General features: G+C 42.3%; 1 protein-coding gene across 4 annotated transcripts in view; it reads right to left on the bottom strand.

Annotated features, from left to right (window-relative positions):
• Positions 1-2,536: 2,536 nt before the first annotated feature.
• Positions 2,537-24,111, bottom strand: part of LOC134352050 (major facilitator superfamily domain-containing protein 1-like) — a 56,072-nt gene continuing 34,497 nt past the window's right edge. For 3 of the 4 annotated variants that reach the window (XM_063059134.1, XM_063059132.1, XM_063059133.1), the window contains 7 exons: positions 17,404-17,519; positions 17,076-17,176; positions 16,612-16,723; positions 15,432-15,569; positions 14,677-14,816; positions 11,304-11,415; positions 2,537-6,176 (listed from right to left, as the gene is read on the bottom strand). In XM_063059134.1, the coding sequence (XP_062915204.1) occupies positions 6,069-6,176; positions 11,304-11,415; positions 14,677-14,816; positions 15,432-15,569; positions 16,612-16,723; positions 17,076-17,176; positions 17,404-17,519 (827 nt within the window). In that variant the 3' untranslated portion in view covers positions 2,537-6,068. The remainder of the gene's footprint in view (positions 6,177-11,303; positions 11,416-14,676; positions 14,817-15,431; positions 15,570-16,611; positions 16,724-17,075; positions 17,177-17,403; positions 17,520-24,111) is intronic. The other variant, XM_063059131.1, reaches the window with a different exon arrangement.

Genomic DNA, 24,111 nt, shown 5'->3' on the forward strand with positions numbered 1-24,111 from the left:
TGCTGCAAACTGCTATTCTTCCCTAATTTCGGCACATGTTTTCGTGTAGTTGCATTACCTCAATTATAATGATTTCATCTACATCACTTGTAAGACTAAAATCATCTGGTTAAAGAATAGTAATTATCGCACATTATACTTTTAAAATTGCTGTTTTTCCAAGTCTATCTGCTTTTTCAGGTTTTCCTTTTCTTGGATTGTAGCCTGCAGTTGTTTACTGAGACCTCAGAGTTCTTCTTCATTTGTTTCCATGTTTTCATTTTATAATCTGAATGTAGATAATTCACTTTGCAACAAATTCCTTTTCCGTTTGTATCCTTGTAATAATTTCCTCCATTTTCCAATCTCTTTCCAACTCACAGATGTTCTTGTCGGGCACTTCTATTTGTTGTTGGAATTCTTCACATTTACCTTGGGCTTCAACCATAAAATCTGAGGATTTTCCTTAAGTTCTGAAACACATTTCTTCAATTCTTGACCATTTGCAATAAATATACTGCCATTAAGATTCCATCTCCCCTGCCTGTGAACTGTTGGATCCTCTCTTCAGCGTTTCCTTGACTTCTTCCCACCTAATCCCTTTAATACCAAGATACTTTTCTGCAGACTTGACGATAATTTTAATTTTCTCAGTTCTTTTGCTTGTTTGCGCTGAACAATTAATTGCATCCACCATAAAAAGCACGAAATCCTTTCTACTCATTAATAGTGTATCCTTATTTTTCATATTACAGCTCTCACAATTCACCAGTTTATTATTCCCTGTATTTGTTTGCTTGACAGCATTTTTCATCAAATTCTTTCACTGCCTCTGCATAACTGATTCCTTGAGTTACTTTTACATATTGTATCTCAGCCGCCTTCTTACTATAAATGCACCCTCGATAAGCTGCGCTGTGTTCCTCGTCACAATTGCAGCATTTCAGCCTAGCTCCCGCTTCACATTTCCCATATTCATGTTCTCCAGCACATCTCCCACATCCTTGTTTTCCTCTGCAGACCGCCGCAATGTGCCCAAATTTCTGTCATTTATAGCATCTTAAAGGCGGTGGTATATATAACACACATAACCACATAACACATATACCCTAAGTCAAGGGTCCCCAACCTTTTTTGCATTGTGGACCGGCCGACGGGGCAGAGTTGCCGACGGACAAGATAGCAGTCAAACGCGTTTACCCAGAAAGACTACAATGGCCATGAAGCCTTGCGCGGGCACCAGTGCGCATACGCGTCGTGACCTGCCGATTCTCGCCCCGCCTGTCCGCCAAGCTAATCCTTTTTGGCGATTCTGTTCGTTGGGGTGGGTGTTAATCACTACTGGAATATAGGCGATAAGTGGGTAATACACTCAATTTTGTTTCTAAAATGGTTTATCTAACGAATTTAATATTAAACACACAGCGCATATTTTCCTCGCATGAATATACTGATAAGTCAATATGTGTGTGTGTGCGCGCGCGATTGGGTGAAGGGATTTAGAATGTATATCTAGTGCACATTCTGGAGCAGAGGGTGGCGGTAATGCACCATTAAGCTGGATGCCAACCGCCGTAAAACGAGATAGAGAAAGAGAGAGAGATAGAGAGAGAGAGAGAGAGATAGAGAGAGAGAGAGAGAGAGATAGAGAGAGAGAGAGAGGGGTAGGTAGGACAGGGGAGCTTGAAGTGTTGAATGAACTTCCAGTACAAGTGGTAGAGGCAGGTTCGATATTATCATTTAAAGAAAAATTGGATAGGTATATGGACAGGAAAGGAATGGAAGGTTATGGGCTGTGTGCAGGTCGGCGGGACTAGGTGGGAGTAGCGTTCGGCACGGACTAGAAGGGCCGAGGCCTGTTTCCGTGCTGTAATTGTTATAGGGTCACTTATAAGTCAATAGCATCATAACATTTTAAGTAACATTTGGATATTAAACACACAGCACATATTTCCCCCGTATGAACATATAAAATCATTGCAACACACCAATATCGCTGAATCAGTGGGAGCCCTGGGCTTGTTTCCCTGCAACAAGACGGTCCTATCGAGGGGTGATGGGAGACAGCGATACTCGAGGGGGGTTCCTTATGTCCGGTCTATTCCGCAGTTTAGTTTTCGTTGCATTCATTGCAGAAAACTCCGCTTCGTAGAAAAATGTTGGAAATGAAAGCAATGTTTTCACTGCTTTCATGGCTATCTCAGGATATTTAGCCTTGACTTTGATCCAGAATACCGACAGAGATGTTATGTCAAACATAATTTTCAGCCCGTCGTCATTTGCAAGCTCAAGGAGCTGATCTCCTTCCTACCCTGACAGGGATGACGCGCGGGTCATGACCTCACATAGCGTAATGGCTGATCAGTGACCGGGACAGGGAATGAGGAAAGGTGCGGCTGACTCATATCGCCAAATCATATCGTTTCCTCACGGCCCGGTAGTGCATGCTCTGCGGCCCGGTGATTGGGGACTGCTGCCTTAAGTAAACGTTAGTCGGCATTCTCTCTGCATCAAAGTTAATCATTACCGATAAACTATCACACTTTTTCCCATTTCTTGTAACTTTCAAACGTTTGGCCTCAATAATTTTTTCTCCTTTTATGTTCTATTTAATCTCATCCATAGTAACTTCTGTTGATATCCCCAAAATAACTCCTCTAGTCCACTTTCTATTGTTGGGTATTGAGCATTGTACTTCTTTGTCATCTATTTTACATAATCTTAACACTTTGCCTTGCTGAGCACTATCCCAACAAATCACTAATAGCGATGCATTTCATAAAATCTTTGCTCCTTTATTCTCACCTATAATTTTGTTGAGCATCTTCGTCAAACGAATTGGGTTCCAATCACCAAAAGACTCCCCATCTTCACTTAGCTTTACAATTGCTTTAATCTCATCTTCTTTCCATCGTTTTGCTGTCCTGTTTGGATCATCCGCTGACTCATCAGAGTTTGATATCCCATACCTCTGCTTTCTTTTCTTCCTCTTTCCATTCCGTTCTTCTTTCCCGCCAACCTCCATCTCTAGTTCACTTCCACTCTCGCCAAAAACTTTCTTCAACGGCTTGGCTCTTTCCTTGATGTTCTCTCTCTCCGCCATTTTTCCAGTCACAACTACGACTCCGGCTCAGATTCTGTGCTCTGCTCGACTCCAGGTCTGCTCACTCTCACCACCGTTCAACTCCGAGGAACCTATTTCTACCAACGTCTCGTTATATGCGTCCAAAACTCAGTTATGCGAGGAGCACTGCCTTCCCGCCAATACAAGTCACGTGCGCACACCTCACAGTTGGGACGAGAAATACCGCTTTCCCGCCAATACAAGTCAGGTGCACGCACCTCACAGTTGGGACGAGAAACACCGCTTTCCCGCCAATACAAGTCAGGTGCACGCACCTCACAGTCTCTCTCCCACCGCTCCCGCATTGGTCTTGGCAAGGTGTGGATGCGCGATCTTAAACTTCTGTTGGTTTTACCTACGGTGCAGTGATTTTGCGCTTGAAATATTTAACCATGCCTCCTAAGCGTCTGATGTCATGTTTTGGGCCATCAGCCGAGCGGCAGAGAATCGCTTTCACACTTGTAAAAAAGTTGGAAATTATATACAGCACAGCGTCAGCCTGAAGGTAACACAGCTCTGGGACACTTCTGCTGGGAACAGAATCTTGCCTTTAAAGTTCTTTTGTTGTTTGACAATGCACCAGCCCATCCTAAACTTTTGGACGGCATTCATCCTAACATAACAGTGCGTTTCCTGCTGCTTAACACAACATTGCTGATTCAACCACTCGACCAAGGTGTAATCCACATTCAAGGCGTGGGTATTTTTTTTTACCGCAAACTATCTCTCAGATGCTGTAAGCAACAGACGATTTTGAAAATCCCAGGAGTTTACCAACAGTGAGGGAATGGTGGAAATCGGAACACTTGGCACAAATGGCGATTGGCATGGACCCACGTTTAGAATAGAGTCAGCATTTCGGTCGTTCCCTGCCGTCAACCTTTCTTCCCTACAAGCAAATTTAAAACAAAATGCTGCCAAGCGAACAACCCTCACACTTTATTCAGATCGTCAACACCTTCTGCCGGCAGTTCTAAGAATTCTGTGAGTCTTCCTTCACCCCTTGCTGTGCTTGATATGATCCTGACGACCACAACCATCCACCTCATCCGTGTAAAGCTGCCCGCCACCACAACAACCACTTATCTACTGGAACGAACACACCTGCCACTGTTGGTGAGTACTGTACACCCTAGGATGTTAACTTTCTATGATTTATTACATTGAATATTACCTTAAATTGATGAAATATAATACAAATGTCTTGTACTACTGCTTTTGTGTCGTATTGGTATGAAAATGTGAATAAATTACAGATAAAATATATTTAGGAAGCCCTTTGGAACACATCCCTATTTTCTCCATTTAAATAATTATTCACATTATGTGTCAACTTCGAGGAACGTATCTCCTGCATATAACGAGGATAGGGTGTATAGGCAGAGACTGAAGACTACAGCACCAGCAATAAGAACCAAGAAGGTATGGACAAGGGAGGCACAGGAGCGCCCACAGGACTGCTTTGAATCGGTGGACTGGACTATATTCAGGGATTCATCGTCGAACCTGGATGAGTAGGCTGCAGTTGTGACTGACTTCAAAACAACCTGTGTGGATGAGTGTGTCCCCTCAAAGACCTACTGTACATTTCCAAACCAAAAGCCGTGGATGAACCAGGAGGTATGTTGTCTGCTGAAGGCTAGATCTGTGGCATTCAAGTCTGGTTACCCAGGTCTGTACCAGAAAACCAGGTATGATTTGCAGAGGGCAATTTCAAGAGTGAAGAGACAATTTCGAACGTGGTTGGAGGCAACATCGGATGAATGGCAACTCTGGAAGGGTCTGCAAGACATTACTTCCTACAAAGAGAAACCCAATAGCATGAATGGCAGCGATACTTCACTACCACATGAACTCAACACCTTTTATGCACGCTGCTTTGAAAGGGAGAATACAACTACAGCTGTGAAGATCCCTACTGCACCTGATGACTCTGTGATCTCCGTCTCAGAGGCCAATGTTAGGCTGTCTTTAAAGAGAGTGAACCCTCGCAAGGCAATGGAGTACCTGTTAAGGCTCTGAAAACCTGTGCCAACCAACTAGCGGGAGTACTCAAGGACATTTTCAACCTCTCACTGCTATGGGTGGAAGGTCCCTCTTGCTTCAAAAAGGCAACAATTATACCAGTGCCTATAATGTGGGCTGCCTTAATGACTATCGCCCAGTAGCACTCATATCGAAAGTGATGGAATTCTTTGAGAGGTTGGTCATGACTAGACTGAACTCCTGCCTCAGCAAGGACCTGGACCCATTGCAATTTGCCTATCACCTCATTAGGTTAATGGCAGATGCAATCTCAATGGCTCGCCACACGGCTGTAGACCATCTGGACAACACAAACACCTACGTCAGGATGTTGTTCATCGACTATAGCTCAGCATTTAATACCATCATTCCCACAATCATGATTGAGAAGTTGCAGAACCTGGGCCTCTGTAGCTCCCTCTGCATTTGGATCCTTGACTTCCTAACTGGAAGACCACAATCTGTGTAGATTGGTGATAACATATCCTCCTCACTGACGATCAACACTGGTGCACCTCAGGGGCGTGTGCTTAGCCCACTGCTCTACATTTGGTGACAATACAACCACTGTTGGTAGAATCTCAGCTGGTGATGAGAGGGCATACAGGAGTGAGATATGCCAACTAGCGGAGTGGTGCCGCAGCAACAACCTGGCACTCAATGTCAGTAAGATGAAAGAGCTGATTGTGAAGTTCAGGAAGGGTAAGACAAAGGAACACATACCAATCCTCATAGAAGGATCAGAAGTGGAGAGTGAGCAGGTTCCTGAAGTCCACTAGCAGCTCTTTCGTTCTATGACCAGCAAAAAAAATGTTGATTTTGAAATGACACTTGAAAATTGATTATACTGGGAGAATCACACTTCAATAAAAGAAAAGAAACCAGTTAATCTGGAGAATTGTCCATTTTCTCTCTCAGAGCAAAACAGCTAAATCATTCCTCAGTTGTCATTGTCTCTGTCTGTTAACAGAGGGGATGTCTCTGATGCTGCTTGGTTTTCTTCTTTTGTAGCTTCAAGCTGCTTGAGGGTTTTGTTCAATGTGTTACCCTGAAAGGAAAGATAGAAGGAAATATCAATGTTAACTGACAGCTGTTGATAGAGGAAGACTTATGTGATCCAGGAGAGGGAACAGAGATTGTATTTCTATAAAACACCCCATATCGCCCCATATTGTAGATGTAAGACTGGCAGTACATATGCCAGCAACTGCCTTCTGGGAAATCACCTGTGGACTTGCTACCAAAGAGTCGAAATCTCCAAGGTTATAGGTAAGAGTAGGTGTGAATTAAACACAACTGAAATCACTTCGATTATAGCGAATACTAAAAGTTATTGCAAAAGAAAAACAAGATGCGCTGATCATCGTGAGAAGTCATTCCTTGGTGATGCAGCGTGAGGTTTAAAAAGAACTCAGGTGCTTAGAAGATTTTTCGGTGGGCTGCAATCATAACGATCTATTAGACACTCAGCAGGGACCAATAAGGAAAAGTGAGTTGTAACAGGAGCGGCAATTGTGTGAGTGGACAGTGTTAAGAGTGATCAGGTTTGGGCAAGAGCAGATCATTTGGAAAACACAGGCAGAGGTTCTAAGTAAGTTGTCCGTAAGTTTCTTTTCTCTGCTAGTACATAGCTAATCCACTGAGAATGGGTCCAGAGTTAGTGGAATGTTCCTTGTGTGAGATGTGGGAAATTTGGGAGACCTCCATTCTCCATTATAATTATATTTGCATAAAGTGCACTGAGCTACAGCTCCTTGGAGTCTGTGTAAAGGAACTGGAGCTGCAGCTGGATGACCTTCAGCTCGTACAGGAAAATGAGGTGGTGATAGATAGGAGCTACAGGGAGGTAGTCACCCCTAAGTTGGAGGAGGCAGGTACCTGGGTAACTTGTCAAGACAGGGAAATGAAATGGGCAGCCAGTATTCACTGCAATTTACAAGAACAAGGGTGACCTAATTGAAATCTATCGAAAGCTGAAAGACCTCGATAGAGTGGATGTGGAGAGGATGTTTCCTATGGTAAGAGAGTTTAAGAGCAGAGGACTCAGCATCAGAATAGAGTGCGGTCCTTTTAGAACAGAGATGAGGAGGAATGTTCTTAGCCAGTGAGTGGCGACTCTGTAGAATTCTTTGTGGAGTAGACTCGATGGGTCAAATGGCCTATATCTGCTCCTCTATCTTGTGGTCTGGCATTCTCAAATTCCTGGCATTCTTCTAGTGTCTTCCATAGTGAAGACTAATATAAAAAATGTATTAGGTTCATCCGCCATTTCTTTGTCTCTCATTACTACCCCTCCAGCATCATTTTCTAGCAGTCCAATATCTACTTTTGTCTCTCTCTTACTCTTTATACATAGTAAAATTTGTTTTTCATTCTCCTTTTATATTATTGGTAAGCTTACTTTTGCATTCCATCTTTACCTTCTTAATGACTTTTTAGTTGCCTTTTGTTGTTTTTTTAAAACTTCCCCGGTCCTCTACCTTCCAACTACTTTTTGCACTATTATATGCCCTCTCCTTGGCTTTTATGTTGGATTTGTCTTCCCTGTTAGCCAGGTTGTGTCATTTGCTTTTAGAAAAATTCTTCCTCTTTGGGATGTATATATCATGTGCCTTTTGAATTGCTTCCAGAAATTCCAGCCATTGCTGCTCTGCCATCATCCTTGCCAGTGTTCTTTTCCAATCAATTCTGGCCAGCTCCTCTCTCATGCCTCTGTAATTCCCTTTACTCCACTGTAATACTGATACATCTGACTTTAGCTTCTACTTTTCAACTTGCATGGTGATTTCAATCATACTGTGATCATTTTACTCTAAAGATTCTTTTACCTTAAAATCTCTAATTATTTCAGATTTATTGCACAACACTCAATCCAGAATAGCTGATCCCCCTAGTGGGCTCAACCACGAGCCTCTCTAAAAAGCCATCTGGTTGGCATTCCAGAAATACCCCTTCCTGGATTCCTGCACCAACCTGATTTTCCCAATCTACCTGCATATTGAAATCCCCCATGACTATTGTAACATTGCCCTTTTGGCATGCATTTTCTATCTCCCATTGTAACATGTAGACCACAAACTTACCACTGTTTAGAGAGCCTGTATACAACTCCCATCAGGGTGTTTTAACCCTTGCAGTTCCTTAGCTGTATCCACAATGATTCATCACCTTCTGAATCTATGTCACCTCTCCAACGATATAGTTTCATTTTTTCAAGACACACCTGACGCTCTCTGCCATCCTGTCTATCCTTTAAATGCAATGTGTATCCTTGGACATTAAGCTCCCAGTTATAATCTTCTTTCAGCTATGATTCAGTGATGCCTACGTCATACTTGCCAATCTGTAACTGTGCATCTGTCCATCTACCTTATTCCATAAACCGCTCACATTCAAATATAACACCTTTAGCCCTGTATTGAACTTATGTGATTTTGCCTGCCTTTTACATTGCAACTCATCCTGCAGACTGCAATTTTGTCCTATCATCAACCTCTGCTTGTTAGGAGTCTCAATGCACATTGCCACTGTTTTTTAACCAAGTACCTCGTCTTCAGTACTATCACTTTGGTTCCCATCCCCCTGCCAAATTAGTTTAAACCCACCTGAATAACTCCAGCCTTCCTGCCCACAAGGATATTAGACCCCTTTGGGTTCAGGTGTAACCCATCTCTTTTATACAGGTCATACCTTCCTCAGAAGAGATCCCAGTGATCCATAAATCTGAAACCCTGCCCCCTGTACCAGTTCCTCAGCCACACATTCACCTGCCAAACCATTCTATTCTTACCCTCACTGGCACTTGGCACAATCTGCAATCCAGAGATTACTACCCTGAAGGTCCTCTTTTTCAGCTTTCTACCTAGCTCCCTAAAATCTCTCTTCAGGACCTCCTCACCTTTTCTACCCAAGTCATTGGTGCCAGTATCTACCAAGAGTTCTGGCTGCTCACCATCACTCTTGAGATTGCTATGGATACAATCCAAGACATCCCTGATCCTGGCACCTGGGAGGGAACAGATCATCCAGGTGTCTCTCTCATGCCCATAGAACCCCGTCTCTATTCCTCTGACTATGGAATCTCCTATCAGCTCTGGAGTCCTCTTCACCTCTCTGCTCTTCTGAGCCACAGCAGTGTCAGAGATCCGGTCCTTGCAGCTCCCCCAGTAGATCATCCCCCTCAATAGTATCTAAAGTTATATCCTCAGTACTGAGGGGAATGGCCACGGAGGTGCTCTGCACTGGCTATGCATTTCCCCTCCTTCTCCTGACAGTCACCCAGTTACCGGTCTTCTACTATCTACCTCCCTGTAGCTCCAGTCTATCACTTACTCATTCTCCCGTATGAATCAAAGGTCATCAAGCTGCAGCTCCAGTTCCTTAATGCATTCTCTCATGAGCTGCAGCTACTGCACCTGGTGCAGATGTGTTTACTTGGGAGAGTAGAGTTCTCCCAGACTTCCCACAACCTACACACAGTACAAAACACTGCCCTGGAGCCATTCTCAGTATACCATGCACTAATAGATGAGGAATGAACAAATGAAGAAGGAGAGGAAGAGAAAAAGTAACTTACAAGTCAATCTGGCTCACCCAAGCCTGACCTCGCCTAAGGCTGATAAGCCAAAGTCATTCTAAAGGCAGGAACACTCACAAGAATGGCCACTCCACTTGCACTTGAATTATTCTTATTGGCCCTTCATAATTAATCCTTCTTCCTAATTGGTTGCACATCAACTCAGAGAAACTACCGTGAAACTCTGCCTTTAAAACCTCGATCGCCTTCCTAATGAAAAAGTAGCTCTTTTTACGCACCCCTGGTGTGGATTGTCCAACTCAGAAAACAGGCTCGAAGCTCTGCTTTTTAAATCTGGAACATGGACTTGACTGAAAGGTAGCTCATTTTACCAATGTCTCTTGCTGATTGGTCACTCCTAAAATCAGAAAAACTGCCACGAATCTCTGCCTTCAAAATCCCAATTGCTTCCCTGATTAAAAATAAATTCTTTTTACGCACCCCTGGTGTGGGTGGTTCAACTCACAGCATAAGTGAGTGTCAGGGGGCATATGTGAGTGTCATTGCTATTACTAAGGTTAAGATTCTTGGAAAGCTGAAAAGTCTGAAGGTAGATAAGTCACTTGGACCAGATGGACTACACCCCAGGTTTCTGAAAGATGCAGCTGAAGAGATAGTGGAGGCATTAGTAATGTTCTGACAAGAATCATTAGATTCTGGAATGGTTCTTGAGTGTGACAGCATTGCAAATGTCATTCCAAGGGAGGGAGGCAGATGAAATTATATGCCAGTTAGCCTAACTTCAGTAGTGGAAATATGTTGGAGTCTATTATTAAGGATGATGTTTCAGGAACTTGAAGGCACATGACAAAATAGGCCAAAGTCAGCATGGCTTCCTTCGGGTGAAATCTTGCCTGACAAATCCCTTGGCATTCTTTGATGAAATAACAGTCAGGATAGAGAAAGGAGAGTCAGTGGATGTTGTTAATTTGGCTTTGCAGAAGGCTTTGGACAAGGTGCGACACATGAGGCTGCTGAACAAGATTGGAATCCATTATCTTACAGGACAGACACCAGCTAGGATAGAAGATGGTTGACTGGCAGGAGGCAAACAGCCTGAATAATGGGAGCTTATTCTGGTTGACTGCCAGTGACTTGTGGTGTGCCACAGAGGTCTGTGTTGGGACTGCTTCTTTTCAGATTGTATGTCAATGATTTGGTTGAAGGAATTGATGGCTTTGTGGCCAATTTTACAGACAATGCAAAGATAGTTGGAGGGGCTGGTAGTGCTGAGGAAGCAGGGAGGCAGGCTGCAGCCCCATTCTGAGGACTGAAATATGAACAGAACCATACAATTCCCCTCCCAAGGCATGAACCAAATTAGTGTAGTGTGGGTTACCATGTAACAGCTTGCCCCATGACTATCTGGCGCATCATTTAATAAATAATGCGATTGAGCGCATCCTATGTTGGTGCCGGAATGTGAGTTGACACTTGTGAGCCGCCCCCAGATACCGTGAGGTGTGTTGGTTGTTAACGCAATGGATGCATTTTACTGACTGTTTTGAGGTATATGTGATAAATGAATAAATATGAATCAGTATCAGAAGCTGAATATTTCTCTCCATTTAAGTCTTTGCCTTAAAGTGAGACCCTTACCTGTCTTGTGTCCACTACATTGAGAATGATGGAAGTGATGAAACAGCAGATGGTGTTGGCCAGCATGAAGATCATCATCCACTGCCAGCGCCACACTGGGATCTTTGGATCACTGCAGGTCAAACACCGAGTGTTACTTGTGGAGAACGGAGCAAAGGAAAAACTGTTCCCCTAATACTTTGAAAACACATGTGTTGAAAGAGACAGCAATCAGCATTCAGGGTGACTGGACAACACGTTAAAACATTTATCTTCATTTCAGAAAAACCTCACCATGAACTCAACAAAACCATTTTCCTGAGTTCCATACTGATTTTCCTATTTGGGAAAAATGAAGAAAATATTTTTTAAATGTTAAGAAATAAATCTTTCAGCCTTCTTTATTTTCCATCCTCACTCTTCCCCAACAGAAGACCATAGCTTTCCACTATGTTCTCTTTTTAACTTATTAATCTTCAAACCCCCATATTGATCCCTCACTTTTTAGATCCTCAGAGTTGCATATTCTCTCATTCTACCCACTACAACCCAGACTGGGCCATTTCCAGAGATTCTTCTGACATCTCACTCAGTCAGAGATCTCTATCCAATTGGCAGTCCTTTAGCCTGCAAAACCTTGGGGAAATTGGACCGTAAAAATGAATATCACCTACTGATTCACAGGTCAGGAAAATGAACTGCCACTGTTGGCTTCATAAATCAAAGGGCTTTACCTGCCCCTCTATTAATGCAGATGAGATCAAAAGGTTGGCAGTTCCGTAATCCAAATCTGTAGAACAGTCAATCTAATCTTTTATTCTGCTTCAGAATAAGTTTTTGTTTCTTTGTTTTAGATGATAGAAGAATGGAGGATATATAGAAGGGAAGGGTTAGATTCATCTCAGAGTAGGTTAAATACCGACAACATCATGGGGTGAAGGGCTTGTACTGTGCTGTACTGTTATTTGTTCTAATACAATCCTCAGGTAAAATTGATTAAAAATAAATCAGTATATGATGGCAGAAATGGAAATGACTACTTAAAGCATTTCACATGCCCTTTTGGTAAACATCTTGGAGACGGGTCTTATGTTTAAAAACTGTTTGGCGGAATACTTCACTAACGTTGCTGGCTCCTGAAACAGATGAAGGAAACATTGAAGGAATGTGGAAGACATTCAAATTAGTTTGCCAAAACTATCCTGTGGCAATGAAATTAGAGTAGGCAATAGGATAAGACCATCAAACTTAATGCAAAAGGGCAGAAGTTTGTGAAATTTATTCTAATTGGTCAGATAGGGTTAAAGAGTGGATATATACAAGTACTGCCAACTGCATAAAAACATCGTCTTCAAGAGGCATGCATTTAACAAGATAAGGCAGGAAGTGAGTAAATCATGTTACTAGTGTAGAACTGGATGGTGAAAACGCTCCAAATTATATTAATCGCCTGCAATTGCAACAGAAGAAGTAATCAGAAATACAGGCTTGTATGGAATAGGACATTCGAAGAAGTCAGAAAGATTGTTACAGAAACATAATGTGCCCTTGGAGAAAACAGATGAGATTTCTCATGTAAGAGAGAGTATGCAGTTCAACTTAAAAGTAATTAACCAGTAAACAGAACAGAATACCTGTAAGATAAACCCATGAAAAGTTTTATAGATGACAAAATCTTTCAGCTAAGCAAAAATAAACCATGAGGGTACAAGAGTGGCAGGAATCACAAGTTGCACAGGAGAGAATTATGTTCACCTCAGTAAATCATGTAACAAGTGCAGAGAGAAGAAACATTTTGCAAAGAAATACCACAGAAACAAAAACACTTGCACACAGACAACCAGAGCAGTAGATAAGGAACCAGAAACAATTCATTTTCTTGTCAGTGTTGTCAATGCTTTTGGATGGTGAAAGATGTCTTACACTTAGTGTTAGCAAATTGTAATGATCATCAAAAACATTGGACTCAAGCATGGTGTGAGAGGAGTGGAAAATTGCAAATGTCACTACACTCTTTAAGAAAGGAGGAAGGCAGCAGAAAGGAAATTATAGACCAGTTAGCCCGACCTCAGTGGTTGGGAAGACGGTGCAGTCAATTGTTAAGGATAAGGTTATGGAGTACTTGGTGACACAGGACAAGATAGGATAAAGTCAGCATGGTTTCCGTAAGGAAAAATCTTGCCTGAAGAACCTGTTGGATTGCTTTGAGGAGATTACAAGTAGGATTGTAAAGGGGATGCAGTGGATGTTGTATATTTGGACCTTCAGAAGGCCTTTGAAAAGGTGCCACACATGAGGACAGAGAAAGACAAATCACAGGGTATTACTTATGTTCAGTATTCATTGCTCAGATGACTCAAGTACATAAACAAGAAAAAATCTGCAGAAGCTGGAAATCAAAAGCAACACACACAAATGCTGGAGGAACTCAGCAGGTCAGTCAGCATCTATGGAAAAGAGCAAATAGTCGATGTTTTGGGTTGAGACCCTTCATCAGGACTGGAAAAAAAGATGAGATGTCAGAATAGGAAGGTGTAGAGAGGGGAGGAAGAAGTCCAAGGTAATAGGTGATTGGTGAAATTGGGAGATGGGGAGCGGTGAAATACAGAGCTGGGACATTGATTGGTAAAAGAAATAAAGGCCTGGAGAAGGGGGAGTCTGATAGGAGAGGACAGAAGGTCATGGAAGAAAGGGAAGGGAGAGGAGCAGCAGAGGGAGGTGATGGGCAGGTAGGGAGATAAGATGAAAGAGGGAAATGGGAATGGGGAATGGTAAAGAAAAGGGGGAGCAATTATTGGAAGTTTAAAATATTAATGTTCATGCTATCAGGTTGGAGGCTACCCAGATGGATTATAAGGTTTTGCTCCTCCAACTTGAGCGTGGCCTCTTCGCAGCAGTATAGGAGGCCATGGACTCAGATTGATACCATAGTTGAACAACTCAAATGCTATTCACTATCAAAGCACTAGTTTGAGGAATCATTCATGTTCAGGACATGGGAAAGTGAACAGGACACATGGAAAAGAGGTCCACCACAAATGTCCAGTTAATGTTAAGTTTAGGGACCTGAAGGTTTTCTGACTCAAACAGTTATAGTTCACATTCTGTCACAGCTATCCTTTTCAATTTAGTCTTCCTATCAGAAAACTACATCTAAGTGTATCAAGCAATCTGGGCCTATATTGAATATGCAGCATTTTCACTGTCATCATGCAGTGTGGAACCTGTATCTCTCAGTTCTGAACAGCATTGTTAGTGGATCTAGTAAGATGGCAGAAATAAAACAACATTAAATAATACATCAAATAATGCAAAATAAAAAGGAATTAAGTACACGGAATTCAGATTATTAAACTTTAAATATAAGCGACCAGTATAGAATGAAAAAGCTTACCTGAATTTGGTTCCAAGTATCTGTCCAACAATCAAGTTGCAAAGACCAACACCAATCATTTGCACTGATGTAGCGATTCCTAAAGCCGTTCCAAGGTTTGCCAAAGGAACCACTAAAATGATGGAGGGCCACAGACTTGCCTGTGGAAATAATCAGAATTTACTGATAAAAATAGCAATTAAGTACCTAAAAGCAGAAAATGACTGCAAAGATATTATCACAATATGCTCTTGCTGGGTTGACAATGAGTTCGCTGCATAAACTACTACAATATATTTAAAGTGTATTTTAAATACATTTGTAATTTGTAATGATGAATGCTTTGGTGGATTGTTATTGGTACTGGATTAGTATATTATTCTCACATGTAGCTGATAAGGTGTTCTGCATACTGTTTACACAGATCAAATCATTACACAGTGCATTGAGCTAGAATAAGATAAAATATTAACAATGCAGAATAAAGTGTAAAAGCTACTGAGAAACTGCAGCGTGGGTAAATAATAAAGTGCACAATTATAACGAGGTAGATTGTGAGTCCAAGAGTCTATCCTGTCATACAAGAGGTCTGTTCAACAGTCTGATAACAGTCAGGTAGAACCTGTCCTTGAGCCCATGGTATGAGCTTTCAGGCTTTTGGATCTTCTGTCTGATGGGAGAGGGGAGAAAAGAATGTCTGGAGTGGGTGTGTAGATAGTGACAGAATTTAATGAGAGCTACTTGTCAGTGGAGAGAAAATAAAAATAACATCTTACAACAGCAAATGAATAGGTGACTCCCAGCCATATCATTAAAACCAATGCTGGTACGAAGGTGAATGCCAAAAGTGCGAAAACAGGGACTGTCAACACAGCACACAGCGAGACAAGTATTCCTCTTAATCCTATGTAATCCTGAAAAAAATGTTTTAAACATTTAATTGATTAATTTGTACATGAATATATAACATTAGAACAGTTGGGAGAAGTGCTCATTGTTGGTGAGTGGGAGGGTGTGAAGCCTAGTTCAGGCAGTATAGCAAACCACACAAATAATTACTTAAAATCCTTACTTCTTTTTAGTTATAGACTGGTAAACTAATCTCCCTTAACATGTTTTGTATCCTGTTTTAGTTTTTAGTGTTTACCATAGTACATATTTAATATATTTGTTGATGTTTCTTCTTTCTTACGCTGGAAACACATTTCACAGAGTCTGTGGCTGTCACATGGCCAGATCTGGAATATGTCATGGCTATAGGTTAGAGTTCTCCAAGTCTGCTACTTTGGGCTTGTTTCAGTGAAGAAATGTGAGGGAGGGTCATACCAGAGAGAACATCAAAGATAGGGGAAGGATATTAGGTAGGAAGCTGTCAAGCAGCTATTAGCTGCACTGGTGGAAAATGGAAGGCAATAATCAAAAGAACAAAAGATAAAGTTAACCGTACACGCGAGTGTGAAGCCAGTAGTTTCATGGGCCTGAACTGAGATAATGCCCATTCTATTTTAAATATGGTATGGTATTAACAAGATAGTGAAGAAAGTCTGTTCTCTATAAGTAAACAATGATTATAGTTGATTAAATGTGATAAGCAATGATAATAGATGATTAAATATGTAAACTAAATTTGTATTGCTCAGCAAATAATCACAAAATTATTTGATGGTATGGGAACAGGAAATATTGTTAGAGGGACAAAGGATGTAACTTGGATTCTTCTGCTGTCTGTTTGCTTCATACTTCATACTGAAACCCACACTTTAAAGTTCAGCCTGAGCTCAATACAATTACTGTCCATGAAAAGGATGTCTGACATTCCTGCTGATCACAACCTACCTTGCAGTTAGAATAGGGGTTCCCGACCTGGGGTCCATGGACTCTTTGCTCAATGGTATTGGTCTATGGCATAAAAATGGTTGGGAACTCCCGAGTTAGAACAAAGCAGATGATACTCACAATCAGCATTCCGGCAATGGGTAGTAGAAGCATCGAGGTATCGAACACAGCACCAGCGATGTAGGAGGCTTCCTGAAGACTGTACCTAGAATACTTATCCTGAGCGAACTTGCTGAAAAATAAATGCCAAGATATAAGAGATATAATTCAAGTAGTCACCCATATCTAGTTTTCTCATCGCATGAATAATCCTGGAGACTGTTGCAAAGAATTAATCAGAGATTCAAAATTGCAGCACTATGCGATGAGGACTACCATATAAAAGACAAAGTGTCAACTATGAGTGAAAAATCACAGCTGTCCTATTGTAGAGCATTTTGATTTTTAAAAATAAAGAGAGGTACAGTAGGTATGAGAAATAAAGAGAAACTTGCAATGATTCTTTTTCAATTAAATAGCAAGATCAGACCATTTGGAAGATGGTATAAACACTTCAGATATTTAATACTTAGAACTCTACTCACGTGGCATCAGCAATAAATGGGAAGAATCCATTATAGAAGAACATGATGGTAAGAACCAGAAGCCAGTAGCGGAGAGAGAAATGACAAATATCCTTTAGCCTCTGGGGAGAAAGAACAAAAAGGTCAGACAAGACCCTGAGGGGGAGCTGTAGTTAGACCCCACTCAGGCTAAATAATGTACATGGATCTTCTGGTACACAGCTTCCAATGGTCTACTTTGAGGACCAATGATTACTCACCAAAATTGTTGATTACTAAAGATATTTGTTCCATATCCAAAAGAAATATTTTTTCCAAAGTTAAATCCCAAGCCAGTGAATCTACCCACCACTTTTTTGGATTCCTGCAGGAGGACAACGTCAAGTCCCAGCTGCTTTGTACCGGTTCTATCCAGCATGCCAACGATGATGGCTGAGATAAAGCCAAGAACACACAGCAAGGTTCCTGAGAAAATGACAACAAGATAGCCACATTACTGACAAAAATACACCACAACAGATGGAAATCTGAGGTGGTCCCACAAGTGGCAGCCAGATCTGCTGCATCGTGTTGCAATTGCACTCAGTGACTACTTTACTAGATTCACCTGTACTTCTGCTCATTAATGCAAACATCTAATCAGCAAACTGTGTGGCAGCAACTCAGTGCTCAAATGCACGCGCATACGTGTCGAAGAGGTTCCATTGTTGGATGTATGGTGAAGGACACTCGTGGATGTCGGGTCAGCAAGTACTGTAGACGAGTCCTGGTGAGGCTGAGGGCTGGTAGCCCACAGGTCATCTAGTTCCCAGAGTGAATGGGTCCTGGGATTGCATTTCCATGCTTGCAGGAGACACAAGAGCTGCTGCCCCACTAGAAACATAGAAACATAGAAAATAGGTGCAGGAGTAGGCCATTCGGCCCTTCGAGCCTGCACCGCCATTTATTATGATCATGGCTGATCATCCAACTCAGAACCCAGCCTTCCCTCCATACCCCCTGACCCCTGTAGCCACAAGGGCCATATCTAACTTCCTTTTAAACATAGCTAATGAACTGGCCTCAACAGTTTGCTGTGGCAGAGAATTCCACAGATTCACCACTCTCTGTGTGAAGAAGTTTTTCCTAACCTCGGTCCTAAAAGGCTTCCCCTCTATCCTCAAACTGTGACCCCTCGTTCTAGACCTCCCCAACATCGGGAACAATCTTCCTGCATCTAGCCTGTCCAATCCCTTTAGGATCTTATACGTTTCAATCAGATCCCCCCTCAATCTTCTAAATTCCAACGAGTACAAGCCCAGTTCATCCAGTCTTTCTTCATATGAAAGACCTGCCATCCCAGGAATCAATCTGGTGAACCTTCTTTGTACTCCCTCTATGGCAAAGATGTCTTTCCTCAGATTAGGGGACCAAAACTGCACACAATACTCCAGGTGTGGTCTCACCAAGGCCTTGTACAACTGCAGTAGTACCTCCCTGCTCCTGTACTCGAATCCTCTCGCTATAAATGCCAGCATACCGTTCGCCTTTTTCACCGCCTGCTGTACCTGCATGCCCACTTTCAATGACTGGTGTATAATGACACCCAGGTCTCGTTGCACCTCCCCTTTTCCTAATCGGCCACCATTCAGATAATAATCTGTTTTCCTATTTTTGCCACCAAAGTGGATAACTTCACATTTATCCACATTAAATTGCATCTGCCATGAGTTTGCCCACTCACCCATCCTATCCAAGTCACCCTGCATCCTCTTAGCATCCTCCTCACTGCTAACACTGCCACCCAGCTTCGTGTCATCCGCAAACTTGGAGATGCTGCATTTAATTCCCTCATCCAAGTCATTAATATATATTGTAAACAACTGGGGTCCCAGCACTGAGCCTTGCGGTACCCCACTAGTCACCGCCTGCCATTCTGAAAAGGTCCCGTTTATTCCCACTCTTTGCTTCCTGTCTGCTAACCAATTCTCCACCCACACCAATACCTTACCCCCAATACCGTGTGCTTTAAGTTTGCACACTAATCTCCTATGTGGGACCTTGTCAAAAGCCTTTTGAAAATCCAAATATACCACATCCACTGGTTCTCCCCTATCCACTCTACTAGTTACATCCTCAAAAAATTCTATGAGATTCGTCAGACATGATTTTCCTTTCACAAATCCATGCTGACTTTGTCCGATCATTTCACCGCTTTCCAAATGTGCTGTTATCACATCCTTGATAACTGACTCCAGCAGTTTCCCCACCACCGACGTTAGGCTAACCGGCCTATAATTCCCCGGTTTCTCTCTCCCTCCTTTTTTAAAAAGTGGGGTTACATTAGCCACCCTCCAATCCTCAGGAACTAGTCCAGAATCTAACGAGTTTTGAAAAATTATCACTAATGCATCCACTATTTCTTGGGCCACTTCCTTAAGCACTCTGGGATGCAGACCATCTGGCCCTGGGGATTTATCTGCCTTCAATCCCTTCAATTTACCTAACACCACTTCCCTACTAACATGTATTTCGCTCAGTTCCTCCATCTCACTGGACCCTCTGTCCCTTACTATTTCTGGAAGATTATTTATGTCCTCCTTAGTGAAGACAGAACCAAAGTAATTATTCAATTGGTCTGCCATGTCCTTGCTCCCCATAATCAATTCACCTGTTTCTGTTTGCAGGGGACCTACATTTGTCTTTATCAGTCTTTTCCTTTTTACATATCTATAAAAGCTTTTACAGTCCGTTTTTATGTTCTCTGCCAGTTTTCTCTCATAATCTTTTTTCCCCTTCCTAATTAAGCCCTTTGTCCTCCTCTGCTGAACTCTGAATTTCTCCCAGTCCTCAGGTGAGCCACTTTCTCTGGCTAATTTGTATGCTACTTCTTTGGAATTGATACTATCCCTAATACTAGATACATGATTTGGCAACCAGGCCTGGAGCTCAGGGTCCTGTCACTGGCAAATCCTGAGATCAATATGAAAGATTGAAGCTTAAAGGTCGATTAGAAGTCTAGAAGTTGAAACTTGATGGTCGATGCCCTGGATCTCCAAGTTTTGAATCTACTGGGAAATGAGAACCCCTTGTCCACGAATCTGCCTGAGGACCAGCAGCCTGTTCTGGGGTTGGAGAACTGTCTGTGTGGGTGTGTGGGAGGACAGAAAGGGCCTTAGAACCATAGAACCATAGAAACTACAGCACAGAAACAGGCCCTTTGGTCCTTCTTGGCTGTGCCGAACCATTTTCTGCCTAGTCCCACTGACCTGCACACGGACCATATCCCTCCATACACCTCCCATCCATGTTTCTGTCCAATTTATTCTTAAATGTTAAAAAAGAACCCGCATTTACCACCTCGTCTGGCAGCTCATTCCATACTCCCACCACTCTCTGTGTGAAGAAGCCCCCCACTAATGTTCCCTTTAAACTTTTCCCCCCTCACCCTTAACCCATGTCCTCTGGTTTTTTTCTCCCCTTGCCTCAGTGGAAAAAGCCTGCTTGCATTCACTCTATCTATACCCATCATAATTTTATATACCTCTATCAAATCTCCCCTCATTCTTCTACGCTCCGAGGAATAAAGTCCTAACCTATTCAACCTTTCTTTGTAACTGAGTTTCTCAAGTCCCGGCAACATCCTTGTAAACCTTCTCTGCACTCTTTCAACCTTATTTATATCCTTCCTGTAATTTGGTGACCAAAACTGAACACAATACTCCAGATTCGGCCTCACCAATGCCTTATACAACCTCATCATAACATTCCAGCTCTTATACTCAATACTTCGATTAATAAAGGCCAATGCACCAAAAGCTCTCTTTACGACCCTATCTACTTGTGACGCCACTTTTAGGGAATTTTGTATCTGTATTCCCAGATCCCTCTGTTCCGCTGCACTCCTCAGTGCCTTACCATTAACCCTGTATGTTCTACACTGGTTTGTCCTTCCAACGTGCAATACCTCACACTTGTCAGTATTAAACTCCATCTGCCCATTTTTCAGCCCATTTTTCCAGCTGGTCCAAGTCCCTATGCAGGCTCTGAAAACCTTCCTCACTGTCTACTACACCTCCAATCTTTGTATCATCAGCAAACTTGCTGATCCAATTTACCACATTATCATCCAGATCATTGATATAGATGACAAATAACAATGGACCCAGCACTGATCCCTGTGGCACACCACTAGTCACAGGCCTCCACTCAGAGAAGCAATTCTCTACCACCACTCTCTGGCTTCTTCCATTGAGCCAATGTCTAATCCAATTTACCACCTCTCCATGTATACCTAGCGACTGAATTTTCCTAACTAACCTCCCATGCGGGACCTTGTCAAAGGCCTTACTGAAGTCCATGTAGACAATATCCACTGCCTTCCCTTCATCCACTTTCCTGGTAACCTCCTCGAAAAACTCCAACAGATTGGTCAAACATGACCTACCATGCACAAAGCCATGTTGACTCTCCCTAATAAGCCCCAAATGCTTGTAGATTCTGTCTCTTAGTACTCCCTCCAATAACTTACCTACTACTGATGTTAAACTCACCGGTCTATAATTTCCCGGATTACTTTTCGATCCTTTTTTAAACAACGGAACAACATGAGCCACTCTCCAATCCTCCGGCACTTCACCCATTGACAGCAACATTTTAAATATTTCTGCCAGGGCCCCCGCAATTTCAACACTAGTCTCCTTCAAGGTCCGAGGGAATACTCTGTCAGGTCCCGGGGATTTATCCACTTTAATTTTCCTCAAGACAGCAAGCACCTCCTCCTTTTCAATCTGTACAGTTTCCATGGTCTCACTACTTGATTCCCTCAATTCCATAGATTTCATGCCAACTTCCTTAGTAAATACAGACGCAAAAAACCTATTTAAGATCTCCCCCATTTCCTTTGGTTCCGCACAAAGCCGACCACTCTGATCTTCAAGAGGACCAATTTTATCCCTTACAATCCTTTTGCTCTTAATATACTTGTAAAAGCTCTTTGGATTATCCTTCACTTTGACTGCCAAGGCAACCTCATGTCTTCTTTTAGCCCTCTTGATTTCTTTCTTAAGTATTTTCTTGCACTTCTTATACTCCTCAAGCACCTGATTTACCCCCTGTTTCCTATACATTTCATACAACTCCCTCTTCTTCTTTATCAGAGTTGCAATATCCCTTGAGAACCAAGGTTCCTTATTCCTATTCAATTTGCCTTTAATCCTGACAGGAACATACAAACTCTGCACTCTCAAAATTTCCCCTTTGAAGGCTTCCCACCTACCAATCACATCTTTGCCAGAGAACAACCTGTCCCAATCCACGCTTTTTAGATCCTTTCTCATTTCTTCAAATTTGGCCTTCTTCCAGTTCAGAACCTCAACCCTAGGACCAGATTTATCCTTGTCCATGATCAAATTGAAACTAATGGTGTTATGATCACTGGAACCAAAGTGCTCCCCTACACAGACTTCTGTCACTTGCCCTAATTCGTTTCCTAACAGGAGATCCAATATTGCATCCCCTCTAGTTGGTCCCTCTATATATTGATTTAGAAAACTTCCCTGAACACATTTTACAAACTCTAAACCATCTAGACCCCTAACAGTATGGGATGGAAAATTAAAATCCCCTACCACCACAACTTTATGTTTCCTTCAGTTGCCTGCTATCTCTCTGCAGATTTGCTCTTCCAAGTCTTGTTGACTATTGGGTGGTCTGTAATACAATCCCACTAATGTGGCCATACCTTTCCTGTTTCTCAGCTCCACCCATAAGGACTCAGTAGACAAGCCCTCTAATCTGTCCTGCCTGAGCACTGCTGTAATATTTTCCCTAACAAGCAATGCTACTCCCCCACCTTTCATTCCTCTGCCTCGATCACATCTGAAACATCAGAACCCTGGAATATTAAGCTGCCAGTCCTGCCCCTCCTGTAGCCAAGTTTCACTAATTGCTACAACATCATAATTCCACATGTCAATCCACGCCCTCAACTCATCCGCCTTCCCCGCAATACTCCTAGCATTGAAATATATACACCTCAGAAGATTTTTACCACCACTCACAACCTTTCTATCAGCGGATTTGCTTAAACTTTCAACATCATTTATTTTCACCCCAGCCACACTGTCAGGCCTGGCACTCTGGTTCCCTTGTTTTACCATTGTTTTGTTATTGTTGTCTTCTGTGTTGTTTTGCTGAATATTGTGCTGGTTGTTAAAGAAAATGACACACTTCATTTTATGTTTCAATTTAGATGATATAAAAAAGTGAATCTGACCCACGGACCTTATTCTAAAATCACATGGTGATCTAACTGGGAATTCTTTTAGCACTAGGAGATTCAAGAAAATCATACATCAAAGCTAATCAGGAGAAATATACATTTATAACACTGTCACACTACGCTTTCCAGGAAGCGAAAGTAATGTATTTATTTATTGCAGAGTAGGCCCTTCTAACTTCCAGCCCTGCAGATTGCTGAGCGGCGTGGAGGATTAAATCCCTCAATTTAATCCTAGTTTAGTCATGAGACAATTTATGTCTTATTAGCCTACAAAATGATACAGCTTTGGACTGTGGGAGGAAATCCATGCAGTCACAGCGAGAATGTGGAAACTCCTGATAGGCAGCAGCGGGAATTGAACCTGTGTCACCTGTACTATAGAGTGTTATAAGCTACCATGCCATAGTGGCTGTGACAGGGGAGTGTTGAGAGAGTTGGGAAAGACTTTGCCAGGCTTCATTGTCTACAGTATCTGGGTGGCTAGGATCAGTAGACGGACAGTTCGTAGCACCTTTCCCCCGATCAAGAGCTGCTGAGGCAGGGTGTGGGAGACAGGGAATGGAGAGAACAAAGTAAAATTAGGGACAGGAATGATCTTGGCACTTTCTTCCCTCTGTTACAGTGGAAAGCCCTGCAAATAGCACCAAGCTATGACTTATAATCTATTGACATCACTGACAAGATCAGTAATTATTGTCAATTTCAGTTACCTTTGACATGGTGGTGCCGATTTGCCTTCTGGAATCACTGTAACTCATGTGATTATAGGTATTACCTGTGGTTCAGAGGGCTATT

This window comes from Mobula hypostoma, chromosome 9 (assembly GCF_963921235.1).
Source record: "Mobula hypostoma chromosome 9, sMobHyp1.1, whole genome shotgun sequence".
NCBI classification, from domain to species: Eukaryota; Metazoa; Chordata; class Chondrichthyes; order Myliobatiformes; family Myliobatidae; genus Mobula; species Mobula hypostoma.